This window comes from Bufo gargarizans, chromosome 5, assembly GCF_014858855.1.
Source record: "Bufo gargarizans isolate SCDJY-AF-19 chromosome 5, ASM1485885v1, whole genome shotgun sequence".
Classification (NCBI taxonomy): Eukaryota; Metazoa; Chordata; class Amphibia; order Anura; family Bufonidae; genus Bufo; species Bufo gargarizans.
In genome coordinates, this window is record NC_058084.1 from 142,730,843 (window position 1) to 142,750,291 (window position 19,449).

General features: G+C 38.9%; 1 protein-coding gene across 18 annotated transcripts in view; it reads right to left on the bottom strand.

Annotated features, from left to right (window-relative positions):
* EPB41L3 (erythrocyte membrane protein band 4.1 like 3) overlaps positions 1-19,449 on the bottom strand; it is a 320,068-nt gene that overhangs the window by 57,727 nt on the left and 242,892 nt on the right. For 14 of the 18 annotated variants that reach the window (XM_044294315.1, XM_044294314.1, XM_044294313.1 and 11 more), the window contains 5 exons: positions 18,585-18,737; positions 16,346-16,443; positions 15,667-15,842; positions 10,237-10,466; positions 2,327-2,380 (listed from right to left, as the gene is read on the bottom strand). In XM_044294315.1, coding sequence (XP_044150250.1) covers positions 2,327-2,380; positions 10,237-10,466; positions 15,667-15,842; positions 16,346-16,443; positions 18,585-18,737 — 711 coding nt within the window. The remainder of the gene's footprint in view (positions 1-2,326; positions 2,381-10,236; positions 10,467-15,666; positions 15,843-16,345; positions 16,444-18,584; positions 18,738-19,449) is intronic. The other 4 variants (XM_044294322.1, XM_044294318.1, XM_044294324.1 and 1 more) reach the window with 2 other exon arrangements.

The window sequence follows — 19,449 nt, forward strand, 5'->3', positions numbered from 1 at the left end:
CTGAATACTAAGGAAATCCTGAAAACATGACCGGCAGGTAGGTCCTGAGGACTGGAGTTCAGAACCACTGCCTTAAACATACAATGCTGCACTTTCCAATCAACTGCCCAAACAGTATCAAATAGAGGTAAGTAGTGTTAATGGATATTAATAATTTTAGTAATAACAGTGTTTCAATGCTTTATTGCTCCTGCAAGCGTTTTGCTAATGATTAATGTGGTACCATCGAGCAGGCCTCAGTCAATTTCATGAAATCCATAATAATTATGTAGCAAAATGATCCAAAGTGGTTCGAACTGATAAATGCAATTTACAAATTATTATTACTAACCTTTATATGGCCCTCTGGTGAAAAAATAACCTATTGATTTGTCCCCTGGATGCTTAAATGGGTTGATCCCATCTAGGACTTTGTTGGCATATCGCTAGGATATGCCATCAAAGTCAGATAGGTGCGATTCTCCCATCTAGGACCTACTTCTATCTCCAGAGCAGGACCCCTAAAGTGAACCACCCTCCAGGAGTTCTGAAAATAGCCAAGTGCTGGGTCGATTATTTCCAGCAGTCCAACAGCGGTGAAAGAAGAGGTGACCATGTTTGTGTGGTGTGCTGTCTATTTACAGCTGTGGTACTTCTGAAAATAGTTGAGCATTCTTGTTCAGCTATTTTCAGAACTCCCATAGCGATGAATTAGCACTCCATGCATGCGCAGTGTGCCCTCCTTCACTTCAGGGACCCCTTTTTCTAGATAGGAGGGGGTCCCAGAGGTGTGATCCATATGTATCTGACTTTCATGACATATCCCAGCAATATGCCATCAATGTCCCAGATGGGCCAATCCCTTTAATAATGCTTTGGCGAGGAAAAATTCCACTGCCCCACTCAAATTCACATATCCGTATTACAGCTCCATATGGCTGGGTAACTTCTGAGATGACGTATTAGGCCTCCACTTTCAAACTCATAACCCCCACGGTACCACTTGAAGCACTGATGCAGTGCCACAAGGAGTACCTACAGCTCCACAGAGATTCCATTTGTCTCTGTACAAAGCATATATTGATTTTTGAAAAACATTTTACAATTTAACCCATGGAATAGTGTCATTGCCCCAAACGGACATATAGCCAGGAGTTGCAAGCAAACCCTTTTAGTGGAGCAAGGAATGCTATGAAACAAATGAGAAGAGTATATGTCTGCAAGGTTGCATTTTATGTAAACTGTAAAATGCGACTCAATGTGCTTAGCCAGGACTGTATTGTCCTACACAGCTACTTGGCTAAAGCTTTGAAAAATAATTGTATGCTACACTTTTGTTTCTGTCGTAACTTGTGGAGCATTGCATTCAAGGGCGTGCGCACTGTATGGACCAAGAGGCAGCACACAGTCATGGCCATAGCAATGTTCAGAAAGGAGTCGCCATCAGAACCACATGGTTCCTCTAGGCCAGTGATGGCGAACCTATGGCATGGGTGCCAGAGGTGGCACTCAGAGCCCTCTCTGTGGGCACCTGCACCCTGGAAAAAGTCTATGGTGTATTAATATGCCTTAGACTTTCCCTGCCATTCATCAGCGCAGGGTGCATTATAAACAGCACAGGCAGAACATTGAATGTAGGCAGGCTTTTATAGCTAAATAATAAAGTACATGAAAGATATACTATATTGGTATTCAGGTTAAATTGCCGCGTTGACACTTGCGATAAATAAGTGGGTTTTGGGTTGCTGTTTGGGCACTCGCTCTCTAAAAGGTTCGCCATCACTGCTCTAGGCCAACTAGCCAGGGAGGCGATGTCATTACAATATAGAGTGCACTTTTGAATGGAACCCTGGACTACTGCAATAGCACCCAATGAGTCACATTGACAAGAACATGTACAAAACATCTACAAACATCTATAAAACATAAACATCCATTAAAAAAACACTCTATTGAAGGGGTATGTCTAGTGAAAGATTCACTTCATAAAAATATGTACTTTCGTTGGTCATTGAAGGCCACAACATGGGCATTTGTTTCAAAAACTTAGCTGTTTGGTAATTCTACATCCTGATTTTGGCTATGGATGTGTTATAATGCTAAGAACACACAAATATCAATAATGGCGTAGACTGCATGAGACACTGTCATAGGAAACCCCACCAATCTGTCAATCTTTTATACATTATCCTATATCATTTTCAATAAATGGAGTACCAATAAAATGACAGATTTGGGCTTAGCAGATCATACCCAATTAACAGAAGCTTACATTGTGTCTACTGTGTAGACTTCAGTAACAGCGAGTAGAACACTGCTTAAGGAATAAACTCTGGATTTTACACACCTCAGTGGCTGTGGTTTCCCCATCTGCTGCTGTATCCGTCTGTTCACTGTCAGTCTATTTAGTTTTACAAGATATGGATTCCAAAATGGAAGCGGAAACAAAGAATAAATCCATGTTGTGAAACTGTAATGATGTTCACCTCAAAACTATTTTGTCATTTAAAAAAAAAACTAAAAAAACAGTAGCAAAAATAAATACAAGAAAAACAACATAAACAGAACAGATTCTGAGGAATACACAAGGCATATACATTCTGAGATCGTTTTGTGTGCATTATTATATGTTAGATATATATATTTTATATTCTGTATCAGCTCAGCTAGAAATATTATATTCCTCATATACTATTAATCTGTTCTCAGACACATCTTTACTTTTTGGTGTAAAATACTTCCAAGAGTCTACTATAACAGCAGCCTGACTTTCAGCTCCTCATTTGTAATTGCAGATTTGTGTCTAGCTGCCCGATCTGTCTGCATTACGAAAAAGGCAAAATAAAAATAAATCTATTAAAGGAAAATGGGAACATGCTAAATGACTCCGAGTGAATTCTGAATTCAGCCCATTTTGAATACTGGAGAACTTAACCAATTGCACCATTACCGGTGATTGGTCACAATAATGTGCACATGACTAAAATAGTTGCGTATTTCAATCTCCTCAATCCTATTATCTTTCTAATAGCAAGCTAGGCGCTGCTTGTCATGCAGAAATTGCTCTGGCATTACAAAATGATTTACACAACACTTTTGGCTTTGACAATGTACGGTATATAGCCAAATGTAATGCAGACTTGTCAGACACAGAACATGCAGTATGTAATACACAATGGATAGAAAGGATCAGGCACAAGCAATTTTTATGCAAAAACTAAGCTGCGGGTTTCACCTAGAAAAACTGATACTTGGAAAATCAGGATTTACTATTTTTTTTATTTTTTCCCTCGATTATTTCAATAACACATAATTCAACTCTGTCCAACAGGGCTATTTTGTTGTGTACGAAGAATATAATATTCTGCACATCGTTCTGATCTGAAGACTTAATACTGCATTGGCCTTACAATACTGTACCCGACTTTTATTACTAAATCTGGGTAGCTTACTTGTCAGGAATTTAAAGTTTGGGCCAAAATTTAAAATAAAACTTTCAATATACCAAAACAGTTCTGTACAGTCTGCGGTCACCCTCTGTATACAAATTTGACTGTATGCACTGGGGGATGGAACAGGCCGGTGATATACGAACATTAAAAAATCTATAATGTGATCATATTGAATTTCTTACATTAACCGTTTAGTCCCGTAAAATTATTATGCTTACTGGAAAAACCTTACAAATAATAGTTTGTACTTGAAGTGTATGTATAACTACAGTATGCATGAAGAGGCATAGGTTAATATATTGGGCAACTACATGCGCAGCAATACCCCAATATACTTTCATTAGCTTTAGGAAGAAGCATTCTTGCAGCTTGCGATGTGCAGATGTAGGGAAGTGTAATTCTAGCAGTTGCTCCTGGAGCCTGCCAGCTTGTTAAAGATTTGTCACATAGTGCCTATGTAGTAGTGCCCACAGATTCATGTAGAAGAGTCTATAACCAACTTCTGGTACATCTAAAGAAGCCAATGGACATTTCTAATTCCCATTATCTTCCTTTTCTACCTCTAGATCTTTTCCAAACTACGGTAGGCACATGATAACAAGTCCCCACATTAAGACAGTTTAGTTCTAGTACTATGTTTTTGTCTTCTGCATGTCTCTTTGACATGAAAATCTAACACAAAATAACGTGTTTTGCCTCCATGATTTTATTCTGCCCATGAACCTCCTTATTCACATTAACTTGATCAACAAGGTCCTTTTACATTTTATCACTTAATGTGCCCTTTAAGGGAGTCTGTCACCAGCTACCCCCCTATGAAAAAAATGCTTGCATAGACAAATACAGTAGCTGTGGTTCACCTGATTAAAGTGCTGTTTTTCTTTTGTTGATCCGAGGCTCCATTCCCAAGTTATTATACCTTTTTCTGAATATGCAAATTAAGCCTTTAGTGCAACAAAGGCATCACCATTGCTCTTATTGCACCCAAGCGCCACTCATTTCTGTGGTCAGCTCCTCCTTTGCTGCTTTGCCACTGCCTGGCCTTGTCAATCAAAGCAGCGAGGGAGGGGTGGGCCAAAGAAAGGAGCAGAGTTTGGGTGCAACAAGAGCACTGGTGACTCCCTCATTGCACCAAAGCTCTAATTAGCATTTTTAAAAAGTATAACTCAGGAATGGAGCCTTAGATTAACAAAATAAAAACTGAATTTTAATCAGATGAGCCACAGCTATGTGTCTATGCAAACATCTGGATAGGGAGGTCGCTGGTGGCAGATCCTAACCATTATTATTTTATTATTTTTTGTAGCACTAATTGAAGTTGTTGTGCCTAACCCTTGTAGCCAAAACTTCCAAATACTAGCAAGCAGACATAAATGAGGCTCTGAAAGTTGGGCCAGTATGGTAGCATTCTAGCACTGTTTAGGACTAACACTGAACACAAAGTAAGATGTGTTCTATGCCGAGGTACACACCTCATCATCTGAACTGTCACTCAGGTCATTGTCAAGTGAGGCACTCAAGGAGACCGCCTTGGGCTCCAGGTAGCAGAGGCACATAGCCAAAGGAAAAGAGAGCGTGAGGGCATATGGCACAGAGAAAGAAGCAGAGAGAAGAAAGAAAAAGATGAAGAGAAAACATGGAACGAGAGAAGGAGACCGGATTGGAAGATAATGCTGTAAGCTTTCAGGCAGGAAATTATTTTCAGAGATGTTAGGGAAGGAAAGGTAGCCATCATCATCCAAAAGAGAAGGGAATGAGTCTGGAAGATGCAAGGAGAAGGAAAACAGTGTCCCGCCTTTGCCAGCTTGCTGCTTATAGCTCATGGCCAACTCATCCTCATTGGAGTACAGCATTGCTTTTTGCTCTGAGTCCCACTCAGACTCACTAGACATCTGAACGGTGTCTGCACTTGGCTTACACGCCACTGATTTATGAGCATTCTCCTTATATCTCCTACGTAAATTGGTTGAAGATGTGGAGGGGCTAGAAGGTGAGTGTGGAGGGGAGTGAAATGAGTCAGTTGCAAAACAAGATGGCTGAAGGCGGAGAGCAGCAAACAAGGTGTAAGATCAAAACGACAAAAAGAAAACTGCAATTAGTTAAATGGTTTTCTGCAAATAATTTTATAAAAAAGCACAGATGCTTCAATCTCCAATTGGAGGATATACTGTCACCTTACACAATTCATCAATTCACATTGTTCACCCAGAATTTTCATTTAGTATGATTAATGACATTAACAATCTTTATCAATCTATCAGAATCACATAACAGGAGATCACAGAGTCATACAAGGAAATCTAGATAGGGTTGATTCCAACCAAATACCATATTTAACCGGGATCCCGTGATACCAAGATCTATAGGGTTTCTGCTGCTTACTTCATAAAATGACGGTATCTGCATGGACTAGTGTCATGGTCTGCATGGTCACCTTTTTAAAAGGACACTTCCATTAGAATGGAATTTTTTTCACGTAACAGTCACAGAAAACGTTTTTTTATAAAAAATGTGGCTGTTTCTTTTTTTTATTTCAGCAGTACTATGCTATTAACACTTAAATACTAAATATTGTCCTGCTGTAGCGGAGATAAAAGAATTCTGAAAGGGAGATCAAAGTAATCCCTGCTTACAACACTGCCACACAGTGAAAGATTTATCTGTAAGGTAATCCTCATTAGAATTGTAGGTGGAAGACTGGACTGACAGAATGGCAGCTCTGTTGTTCTCTTGATAGGCGTAGATAAACATGCCCACAGATTGGTAGTACTTGGTATAATGTGAGAAGCTCTGACCTTACACAATACTGGAAGTGTGGTGGTCTAGTTGAGCCACCACCCCTCATTCCTCCCTGGTCTAACAGGGTGTTACGTGAGCCTCTCTGCAATGCAAAATGGACTCTGGGCAGGTAAGTATATATGGAGTGACTTCAAACATTAAGATCCAAAAGTCATCCACCGATTTAAAACATTTTTGATGGAAAGATCAATATAAAGAAATACGGATTATAAGGCAGATCATGACACGCCAGTTACTATGTTATGTCATAGTAGAAGTAGGCAGAGAAAGGTTTTGGGGAATATATCAACCGGACTCTGGGCATAAACAGAATTTTTAGCTCTAAACTGTAGATTCACTTTTCGGTTCATTTATTGGTTTATTTTATGTTTAAGTGTTTGTTTTTTTTAAATTGCAGTGTTTAAGTAAATTAAGTAAATTAAACCGCAATATGATCCCCTCAAAATGAGATAATCACACAAATCCAAAACTACAAACATTCTCTAACTCAAAATAACCAAACATCAAGTTCTGCTGACCCAGATGAAATTAAAGACACTGAAGGAAAAAGAATGTCTAGTCTATGGCTTACGAAAAAAGAGCAAATTCATTTATGCAAAAGCCACCCCCGAATAAAGCCTCATGCAGACGTCAGTGTTTCACGGACAGCACACGTCCCTATTCATTTTAATGTGTGTATTCACACATCAGTGTTTCAGCACGGTCCGTGGGTCAGTTTTTTTTAACCATGGATGCATGCTCTATTTTGTCCGTGTTCATGGATCCATCACGCCCATTATAGTTTATGGGTCCGTGAAAACCACAGATGCCATCCGTGTTGCATCCGCGTTTCACGGATCATTAACAAGAGATTCTTTGAAAATTATTTTTCAGCTGTTGAGTGTTAGTGAAACACGGATAGCAAAAAACGAACCCACAGACCCAACACGGATCTGTCACGGGAGAAAACAAGGATTGAAAATGGTCCATGTTACCACTAATCCAAAACTGACACGGACGTCTGCAATGAGGCATAAAAGAATAATAAAAAAATAAAAAAACATCTATTTATTTATCTATATATATATATCTATATATATCTATATCTTTCCCCCAATACAATGCATGATTTTAACACTTTCTTAAAGGGGTAATCCAAGTTTAAACTTTTTTTAACAGACCCTTTCAGAGTGTCAGATCAGCTGTGGGGTTCATACTTAACTGGTCCCCATTGCTGGGTTCTAGCTCCATGGCCGCCTTCGCAGGTCCCGGGTCTCTGAGAATCGGGCCACGTGACTGCTGCAGCAGTGAAGTGTCACCCATGTGCTATGTCACTGGTTCACGTGCTGCACGGGCGACAAATCACCACTGCAGCCAGTGATTGGCTGCAGCAGTTACATGGTCCCCGTCAACAGGATGCTTATTTCCAGAGCCCCAGGACCTGCAGAGGTGACCTTGGTACAATAGAGCGCGAACCCAGCAACAGGGACCAAGTAAGTATGAACACCACCACTCTGAAGATGTCTGTAAAAAAAACTTTAAACTTGGATAACAAATTTACCAAAGTAAATAAGAGAGAAATTGACTTTTGGTTCACTGGAATAAATATTTTGAAGGGTGCTTTTCACCATATCCAAATTACGCTGCTTTTAAGCTATGCAAATTTATCATCTGGTAGATGCACCCAAACTAGTACTATGTGCATGATTCATTTCTCATTAGACCAATATGTCTAGGGTATATCAACAATGTACTGCTATGTGCTGAGAGTTGATTGTACACACTGGTGGTCAACTAATGTTCAGCTCATGAAGTGCAAGGACTACTGATGAATTAAGGACAGCTCAAGGTAAAGCTTCATGGGTGCAAGGAAGCATACTAATTACTAATCTCTCTTCACAATGGTAGACTCTAATTTTACATCAATCAGCGAGCTGTTACGAGTTGGTTTACAGCAACAGCATTTTTGACTATAAAGGAAATTCTTTAAAGCAGCAAGTGGCATTCTGTTCTTATTAGAGGTCCATTTTGTTTTATGCCAATTTGTTCTCTACGCCATGGGGTGTCAGTCCTTTCCTATTTCAGCTATGATAATTTTATGTCACCTGGGAAATGTAGGGGTTGCTTCTATTTACAGAAATATTTTATAATTGATATTTTCACAAATTAATGAGAATTTTTTTTTCAGAGGCACCAACTGGAAATAAAGGAGTAACCAAACATTTAAAGTGGTCGTACAGGATTAATTAAAAATGAAATGGCTATTCTATTTTCCAAAAGCAGTGCCATACCTGTCCATTGGTTACGTCTGGGATTGCAGCTGGACTCAATTGAAACTAATTAAACAAACTGAAATTCTATTAAACAAATTACCAATTGCAAAAGAGGCAAAATAATTTTGCCTATTTTTTTCAACTCTAGATGGTAAAGTTGATATGTTATTTCTGGTCATTAAAGTCCATCTGTCAGTAGATTTGTACCTATTACACTGGCTGACCTGTTACATGTGTGCCTGGCAGCTAAAAGCATCTGTGTTGGTCCCATCTTCATATGTGCCTGCATTGCTGAGAAAAATAATGTTTTAAAATATGCAAATGAGCCTCTAGGAGCAACGGGGGCGTCACGTTATACCTAGAGGCTCTGCTCCTTCTGCAACTGCTGCTCCCTCTCCACTTTGACTGACAGAGCCAGGCACAAGGTCTGTAAAAATAAACTTCTTTACATATGCCCGCCCTAAAAAAATATCTATTAAAATAGATAGTGATTGTTCCTCCAGCTATTCAATTCAATAATATCCGTAAGGCTACTTTCACACTCGCGTTTTGGCTTTCCATTTGTGAGATCCGTTCAGGGCTCTCACAAGCGGTCCAAAACGGATCAGCTTTGCCCTAATGCATTCTGAATGGTAAAGGATCTGCTCAGAATGCATCAGTTTTCCTCCGTTCAGTCACCATTCCGCTCTGGAGGCGGACACCAAAATGTTGCTTGCAGCGTTTTGGTGTCCGTCTGACGAAACTGAGCCAAACAGATCCGTTCTGACACACAATGTAAGTCAATGGGGACGGATCCGTTTTCTATGACACAATATAGCACAATAGAAAATGGATCTGTCTCCCATTGCTTTTACTGGAGTTCCTGAGGGATCCGTCTTAGCTAGGTTACCGATATTACAAACTGATCTGTTTGTATTATTGTAACGGATCCGTTTTTGCAGATCCATGACGGATCCGCCAAAACGTGAGTGTGAAAGTAGCCTAAGCGGTCAGAGCCCCTGTCTACAGGTTTTAACTCACTGTAGTTGCTTTCTATTGTAAATGAAATGTGATGCGTTCTGCAGACAGATTATCAATGTGAACACTAACACTATTCACTGCAGCATTGGCGGCACTGAAAGCTTACTGATATCATTGCATTTCTAACTGATAACATTGGATTTCTTACTGTTTTAATTGATATTTTTGCACAGGTAAACAGATTTTAAATGATTGCATAATAAAAGTTAAGCTTTACTATCTAGTGTGGCGAAAAATGGGTAAAATTATTTTGCCTCTTCAGCAATTGATTATATTATAGCTCATGATATACAGTATATATTCAGCACCTGCATATCTCCAACACTACAAACAACCCGCTGACAGGTAAGGCACTGTTCCTCTAATCTTGGATTTTCTGTCGTTGAACTGAATGCAGAAATGTGCAGTGTTTTAGAGTAGCTGCAAGTATCTGAGATTTTGCTTCATCCCATTCACACTGTATGTTTTACTGCATAAAACCTGTGGTGTGGATTTTACATCTGCAGCATGTCAATTTACGCTATAGATTTTCATTTCGGATTTCACCCTTTGAAATTCTACAGGCATTATGCAGCAGAAAATCGGCATCATTACAGTGCCATGTGAACATACCCTAATATCTGCCTGACAAACATTGCTGAACACATAAGAAAAGCTCAAGCAATAATGGAAAGCATGATATAAGCAATATAAATCTCAAACCGAAGCATTCATTCAGAAGAAATGACAAGTACCTTTGCATCATGACGTATTGTAGTAGTGACAGTCGTGACAACTTCGACTTTCTTGCGTTGTTCTTCCTCCTCCTCCTCTTTTTTCTCTTCCTCAACCTTTTTCTCGGGGGTTGCCGATGCAATCAAGTTGGTTTGGGATGCACCCTTTGTGGTGATGTATGGGCCGGTGCCCACCTCTGTGGCAGACACAGAATCCTTCATATACATGTCATGGTTTTCATTCACTGATGCTAAAAGCAAATATGATATTTGGGAAAAAAATAACTGAGTATGGGATGGTCTGTTTAAAGCAAGCAAACAAAAAAAAGAGCTGAATATGCGCAGATTGAGATATAAATGGCAAAACCCTTGAGAATAGTTCACAAAACAGTGTTAAATATGAGGCTCGTTTATATAACTGGAAGAACGTAAAATAGCTTAGCAGATTATTGTGCGTGTATATATATATATATATATATATATATATATATATATACACACACGCACACTATACAGCCGGAGGAAAGCTGAATATCTGTTGATGAGGCAAGCAAGAGAGAGAGAACAACTTACATGCAACTTAACATCTTGCAAGATTTATGTTTACAGAATTATGTTAATATTTGTTTTATAGTAGTAAATCTTACATGGGTTCTCCTGAGATTAATATAATTAATGAGAATACTGATAGATTATTATACATACATTACCAAATACTTCTCATTATTTATTAACTTGTTTTTGTCTAAGGGGCACTCAGTCTTAAATAAAATGGTTACTGTTGTATTAACACAAACAAAACCCGTCCTAGTTAAACAGTAAGATCGGTCACTTCAGAACAGTCAGCTACCTACTTGCTTCTGCCGCCTCTGTGCTGCCTGTCAGAAATGACAATGGTGAATACAACTAATTCGGTCTATTTCAGACAGATTATTGCCTCCTAGATATAAGCAGCCAGTATACATAATGAAAGGCATGTGGCAATGTATTTATAATAAAGTAATATTTCAGTGTTCTGAATAATTTAGTTTTATTACTTCCTAGAGGACCCTTTTAATCACTTTATAATGAGAACTATCAATTTTCGAATAAAATGTATATTCCAAATCTTCAATAATTTCAAGATGCCTATTGTCAGTGAATGGGAACATTTATTTTTGTATTTAAAGGCTGAAATCATGTACACACTTAAAACTTCTGACATCTGCTCCTAATTGTATTCAGTCTAGGAAGATATCTGTGAGCTAGGCAACCTGAACGTTCTGCCTACACCGTAGCAGAGCCAGTACTGGACACCAAAGTAGTAAACTCTGCTTGGATAAGTATTTGGGCCCTTTACACGGGCAGGGGATTGGGCCAATTATTTGGAATAAATGTTTGTGCAAACGCTTGCTCACAATAACTGTCCTGTGTAAAGACGTCATCAATTACCCGACTATCGAGAAAAACACTAATTTGTTGTGTACTGGCATCTTTCTGCGGCACCTAAAATTGCCGTTTATCGGCAGCACACTGTCCTGTAAGCAGGGGACATACTGCTGACAATATGCAAATAACAGTTCTTTTTTATTATTATAATTTTTTTTTTTTGGGGGGGGGGGGCACGTGTAACAAATGTTTGTCCACTTTTCATTCTGCATCGAGTCGTCGACATTGCAGTGGCGAGCAGGTGTAATTACAAGCCGTCCCTTTCACTTCTATGGGACAGCTCGTTCCTATACACTTAAATAGTAAGGAGCCATTCCAATGAAGTGAATGACGGGACTTGTAGTTACACCTGCTCAACGCTACGGTGTCGATGGAAGGCTGTGCTCGCACTGAGCGCAACCTTCTCTTCAACCAGCTGATTGGTGGGGGTGCCAGGTGTCAGACCCCATCGATCTAATATTGATTACCTATCCTGAGGATAGCGCGTCAATATTAAAATCCCGGAAAACCCCTTTAAGCTGATTGGATCCAGAAGCTATGAATGTCTTACTATGTAAACATGGTGGGTGTAGGGCTATCAAAGTGAGAGCCATTATAACTCTATGACATCCATATGCCCTAACAGCTTTCTTGTATGCATAATTATTTGTTTAGGCCAGGGGTGCACTATCAATGAGGCCAAGTGAGGCGATTGCCTCGGGCAGCACCAGGTAGGGGCAAGACGGGGGAAGCTGGAGGGCCATGGGCTGAAGGGAAGGTGTTAGGTAAAGAAATTGACATTGGGAAGGGGGGGCGCCGTTTCAGTTTTTGCCTTAGGCAGCAGAAAGGCTAGATGCACCCCTGGTTTAGGCCCTGCACATTATTAAAGATAGATATATACACACACACACTGCAATTATTAATTTACTGTGCAGGTAAACTAAAAGCAGTAAACATACCTCTCATAATACATATACCAACTAATGGCATAGGACATATAAGAATAAAGATGGGGGGGGACCTTTGCTCTCAGGCATTATAGCGATGATACAAAGTGCACACATTTGGTAATATTATACATGGAAGAGTGAAATAATTATTTTTGTAGTATACATTTGGTTAAATTTATTACATTGAACTATGAATGGAAAAACAGAACATTAGAATTCTATACTATTTTTGTCCATCCTTCTCTATGTAAAACTGAAAATGAAAAGATATTGGTCTTGTTCTAGTATCATATGTAAGACCAATTTATGCTGCAAAAAAGACATTAGGAATTTAATAAAAACTATTCACCCTTAGAATATATTGTTTTGAAAAGATGAAATTTTTGTAAGCTTTCTCTTTTATTAACCCCTTAAGGACCCGCGCCGTACATGTACGGTGCTGGTAGACGTGACCGCAGCATGCATGGGGTTTGCAGAGGGTACGCGCGCCCTCCGCTTAACCATCGGGTCGCCGTGCTGCAGTGACCTGATGGTAGCCAGATGCCTTCCATAGGCATCGGGGGTTGCCTTCTACGGAAGCCTGTGAGATCCAGCCCTTAGGCTGGGTCTCACAAGCAGGCTGTCAGCATACAAGCTGACATGCAATGCATTACAATACACAATGTATTGTAATGCATTGCAGAGGGGATCAGACCCCCAGAAGTTGAAGTCTTGAGTCGGACAAAAAAAAAAGTTAAAAATTAACTGTTTTCAATAATAAAAAAATAAAGTTTCAAGTAAATAAAAATGCTCCTTTCCCAAAATAAAACACATAAAATTGTAAAAAAAAAGAAAAAAGAAAAAAACAGACATATCTGGTATCGCCGCCTCTGTAACGACCAGCTCTATAAAAATTACCTAACCCCTCAAGTTAACACCGTAAAAAAAAAAAATTTGCTAAAAACATTTTTTTGTCACCTTACACCACTAAAAGTGCAACACCAAGAGATCAAAAAGGCCCCCCAAAATAGTACCAATCTAACCGTCACCTCATCCCGCAAAAAATTAACAACTACCTAAGACAATCGCCCAAAAAATGTAAAAACTATGGCTCTCAGATTATGGAGACACTAAAATATGATTTTTTTTGTTTCAAAAATGCTTTTATTGTGCTAAATGTAATATATTTTTTTTAAAGTAGACATATTAGGTATCGCCGTGTCCGTAATAACCTGCTATATAAAAAATACCACATGACCTAACCCCTCAGGTGAACACCGTAAAAAAATGAAAAATCAAAACGGTGTCAAAAAAGCCATTTTTGTCACCTTACATCACAAAAAGTGTAATAGCCCCCAAAAATAAAAAAAGCTATGGCTTTCAGAATATAAAGATACTAAAAATGTGTTTTTTTTCCCGAAAATGCTTTATCATGTAAAATTGAAACAAACAAACAAACAAAAAAGTTGTCATATTTGGTATTGTCTAACCTGTCAGATGAACGTTGTAAATAACAAAAAATAAAAACGGTGCCAAAACAGCTATTTTTTTGTTACCTTGCCTCACAAAAAGAGTAATAAAGAGCAACCAAAAATCATATGTACTCACGCATTGCACCCACGCGGAATACTCGTCCGTGTGAAGGGGGCCTAATATAAAGCAGCCAACAATCATGTACCGTAAAATAGTACCAACAAAACTGCCATCTTATCCCGTAGTTTCCAAAATGGGGTCACTTTTTTGGAGTTTCTACTCAAGGGGTGCATCAGGGGGTCTTCAAATGAGACATGGCAACTTAAAATTATCCCAGTGAAATCTGCCCTCCAAAAACCATATGGCGTTCCTTTCCTTCTGTGCCCTGCTGTGCTCCCGTACAGCAGTTTACGGTCACAAATGGGGTATTTCTGTAAACTATAGAATCAAGGTAATAAATATAGAGTTTTGTTTGGCTGTTAACCTTTGCTTTGTTACTGGAAAAAATTTATTAAAATGGAAAATCTGCCAAAAAAGTGAAATTCTGTAATTTTATGTACATTTTCCTTTAATTCTTGTGGAATACCTAAAGGGTTACCAAAGTTTGTAAAATCAGTTTTGAATACCTTGAGGGGTGTGGTTTCTAAAATGGGGTCATTTTTGGGTGGCTTCTATTATGTAAGCCTCACAAAGTGACTTCAGACCTGAACTGGTCCTTAAAAAGTAGGTTTTGGAAATTTTCAGAAAAATTTCAAGATTTGCTTCTAAACTTCTAAGGTCCCCACAAAATAAAATGGCATTCAAAAAAATATCCAAACATAAAGTAGACACATGGAAAATCTTAAGTAATAACTATTATATGAGGCATCTGTTTTAAAAGCAGAGAAATTGAAATTTGGAAAGTTGCGAATTTTATTTATTTTTTGTAAATTTGGTATTTAAAAAAATATTATAAAAAAATACTAGGGAGGCTCGTCTCCATCACCGCCTGCCATTGGCTGCTCCCCCCAACCCCGGATGTTTTCATCTGCGCACTGGGAGACAGGAGCAGGGGAGACAGGTAAGTAGATTCAATGTGTGTGGGGCATTTGTTAGTCTCGGATAACCCCTTTAAATTTTGCCTCTAAAAAGTCCAATGGCCCAGTCATGATATGCTTATAATCATATGGCAAATTAATACAAGTACATATCATGTTTTGATGTTCTGAGCATGTATGAAAAATGTGGTTACCTATGATTCTGAGTAACACTAAGTACATAGATACATATGTATCAAGTGTGTGTCTTATAAAACGGATGGAAGCACCTGGCACATGTGAACGCATACAATTCAGATAGCGGAAATGACATAACAGCTCAGGGCTCGCAACTTTTTTAAGGGTGTAATCTGACAACTGAAATGAAACCAAAGGAAAAGTATCAAGCAGTTCTTCGAAACTGCAGAGTGTGGGAGTCATGTGTGGGTGTCCTTTGTTCATTTAATTGTGATACTGTCACACGGGGTAAGAATATGTTAACAGTTGATACATTTCCAATTCTAATTAGACTGAATCACAGAATATGCCTTTGCTGTGCTCCTGGATTATCATTAAATGCCCTATTACTAATGTAAGGCAAATATATATATATATAGAAGTCTTACCTCCATCTAAGCTCCGGGACATGGTATAACGTTTACTAGAAGAGCGTTCAAAATAGGGTGCAGGCCTGTCAATGAGTGCACTTGCTCGTCTCGTCTGAGCTTGCGTCCTCCCACTGTAGCGGAACTTTGACCCTAAGGTTAGGAACTTTTTGGGAGGTGCCTCTGGTAACAGCAGCCTATAAACATGGATATATTCTTCAGACATTTGACAACACTTGGGATAAAACAAAGTACTGGATAACTAAAGATTACTTTTTCTTGACACAAGTCTGCCCAATCACACCTGTCTTGGATAAGACTCCCGTTAATAAGAGGAGTCAGACAAGATGGATGTGCATGCCATGATTAATTAACTATCTGACAGGCAACTTTCAGCATATGTGCCATATGACTGTTCACCAGCTGTGGCTCACCAATGTAAAGTATAGTCCCATAGTCCCAGGGAGGATTATGGTGTGGTGAGCAGAACGCCATTTCATACAATTCATTTATGTTTGCATCTTTTTTTTTTTGAAAACGAGCAGCTAATGCTCAATGTATAAAATATACAACCCGTGCTCCACACTAGAAACTGAAAAATTCATAAAAGAAGGCTATGAAATGTAAACTTGTAAAGAATACTATACTAGGAAAAGACAAAAAACAAAATGCAACATATGAAATTAACTAATTGGTATACCTAAAGAAAGTATGATGTTCCACACACACTTTCCATAAGCGTTTGGCAGCCCGGTGGTTTGGCAACTTGAAACCAATGGTGCTTTCAAATTGTTCAAACTAAAAAGAAAACACATAGTTTACAGCCCGTGAAATGAAAAGGTTCAGAATATACTTATGTTACTTTTAATGATAGAACTTTTGGTATTTTTCAATTGTATAAGGCAGTCTGTTTTCAGTGATGACAGAAAAGGCAGCAATATCAGCTGTCAGCATACAATTAGCTTCTTAGAAACTAAAGACCAACTCTCCCATTGTTACAATGATAAATTAATAACAAAGTGAATGGGCTGCAGCACTGATTTAGAGCTGCGTTCCTTTCATAAAGGTGCTATCCGCCATCGGACAGTGCAGGAAAAAAGTAGACATGGAAACAAAGCTAAATCAGCACTGTAGCCCCTTCACAAAAAGGAATGCATATCCTAAAGATAGGCAATCATTTAATAAGGTGGGAATACCCCTTTAAAGGGAACATGGAACTTTGAACATGGTGTTTGTATAGAGCAGGAGATGATGAGCATGATTGATATATAGCTTTATAGGAATAAATCTGTATAACCTGTATTATTTAAAGGACTGTAGACGTGATGTGCAGGTATATGGCACATGACCACTGCAGCCAATCACCTTAGCGGTATGCCACTGAGAGCAGTGATTGGCGGCAGTGGTCAGATGCAATATACTTGCACCTCACGGTGATAGTGACGTGCAGGTATACATCATGTCACTGCTGCATCAATCATATACCATATACAGTACCTGCGCCACACTATGCTCGTCAAAGTGATGGTGACATGTGATCACTGTAGCCAATCACTGTCCTTAGTGGAATACGACGGACATGACTGGATGCACCAGTCACATGTTGTAAGCCTGCACGTCACTGCTGTATTCTGTAAACAAACAGCAGGAGAAGGACCAGCGGTGCTGAGAACAGCGCAAGAGAAAGAGGCAATGCTTTTTTTTTTTTTTTTTTTTTTTTTTACAGTATTTAGAGGTAAGTGTGAGCCAATTGGGTTCAGACTACTCTACCTGATTCATTTGAAAATTTTGTTTAGAATATGTGCTCCGTACAGCAATAAAAATGTATTGGCTCCACTGGGGCCTTGTTCTTCTTGCCACAAGTAACGCAAGACTTGCTTAGTCTCGTGCTACAACGTTACAGTTCGGTTCTGCGCATAAATTACTGTTTCAAAATCTGAAACCAAACCCGGGTTTGTGCCTCAGTTTGGTTTCGGATTTTGAAACAGTAATTTATGCGCAGAACCGAATTTTAACGTGACGTCACAGGTACAAGATTAAGCAAGTATCGCATTACTTGTGGTGACTCTGGTCAGAAGAACAAGGCCTCAGCAGAGCCAATCCATTTTATTGCGGTATGGAGTGCATATTCTAAACAAAGTTTTCAAACGAATCAGGTTCAGATAGAGTAGTCTGAAACCGATTCGCTCCAGTCTATTCAGAAGCATTAGTAGAATTTTTTTTACATTTTTTATTATCTATCTACTGCTATGGCAGCTCTGAAAATGGCTGAGCCAGTGTACTCAGCTATTTTCGGAAGTCCCAGAGCGGCGAATGGAAAGTGCACCACACGTCATACATGGCTAACTCTTCATTCACCACTATAGGACTGATGGAAATAGCTGAGTCTGCGCTCGGCTATCTTCTGAACTCCCACAGTGGTGAACAGAGGGTGGCCATGCTTGCGTGGTGCGCACTCCTCCATATATATTGGGTGGCTCATTATGGAGATAGGAGCAGGTCCCAGAGGGGCTTTCAGTGATAGATACTATACATGATTGGATCTTAGTAAAACTTTTTTACCAAGGTCAGCAAACTACTCCTCGAAGAAAAAAAATATAGACACAAATAAATCCCAATAAAATTTAAAGGGGAAACCATCAAGAGAAACACCACAAATGTGGGGTTAATTTTGAGCCCATGAACATTATGATATTTTGCTGTCTTGTCCAATACCAATTATACTATTGCACAGTAAAGGGCTAGTTATTTCTACTTACTCCACCCTTTTGGCCAGCGATCGTTTGCCAGATCTAGACTGATATATTTTGTATTTGGCTAACTATAGAACAATAAAATTGTATACATGCATAGTAACTTCTGCATCAAATGTAGTTCATTCTTCTGCAAATGTGAAATAAAACAGAGGGACATCCTGCTCTGCTGTAACTTTTACATACCTCGCCTGGGCGGATCTTAATGTAAAAATTATTCCTTTTATATGAAATTTTCAGGACTTTAGGCCAAGCAAACCGATTTATCCGTAATCTATCTCGATATATCAACAGACCACTGGCACAAACACCCAACATAATTTCTACTCCTTCAGAATCCTGTAAAATAAAATCTGTTAAGAATGGAGTAATAAAACATACCCTAAAACAGAATAGAATAACGTTGGGAGTAATTGTCATTAGAGTAGACTCAATCCAATCACAAAGCAATGGCCATAGGGTGAAGAATTGTCCCACAAACCCAAAGCAAATGAAATGCTGTTGCATATTGACTTCTAATGAGGCTTTAGTGAAAGGCATCATGTAACATAAGCCATCACATCTATCATAACTTGAAAATTGCTCCACTGAAATGGAATTAGCAAATAAAGGTTATTTTTTTTATACAATTTTCAAATATACTGGATCACTTCCTCATGGTTTTAAAGATCTTTGCTTGCAGATATTCTGTAGAAACTTTATTTATTTATTTTATAAAAAATGTATGATGGTCTTGTGAAAGTAGACATTCATTACAAGACACAACTCTGCTACAATTTTCTGTAACTGTAATAAAAATGTTTAATTTCTCCAGGAAGTAAATAAGGAAAGTTCCTATTAAATGAAAGCAAGCACAAGCAGAGATCTTGAAAATCATGCTGAATACAGAAAGTACCATATTTCCTGCACCATAAGACGCACCTGACCTTAGGACGCACCTAGGTTTAAGAGGAAAATACCCTCAATCTTCATCAGACCCCCAATCTTCATTAGACCTCAGTTTAGACACCATTCCCCATCAGACCTCAGATCAGACCTTCCATCAGACCCC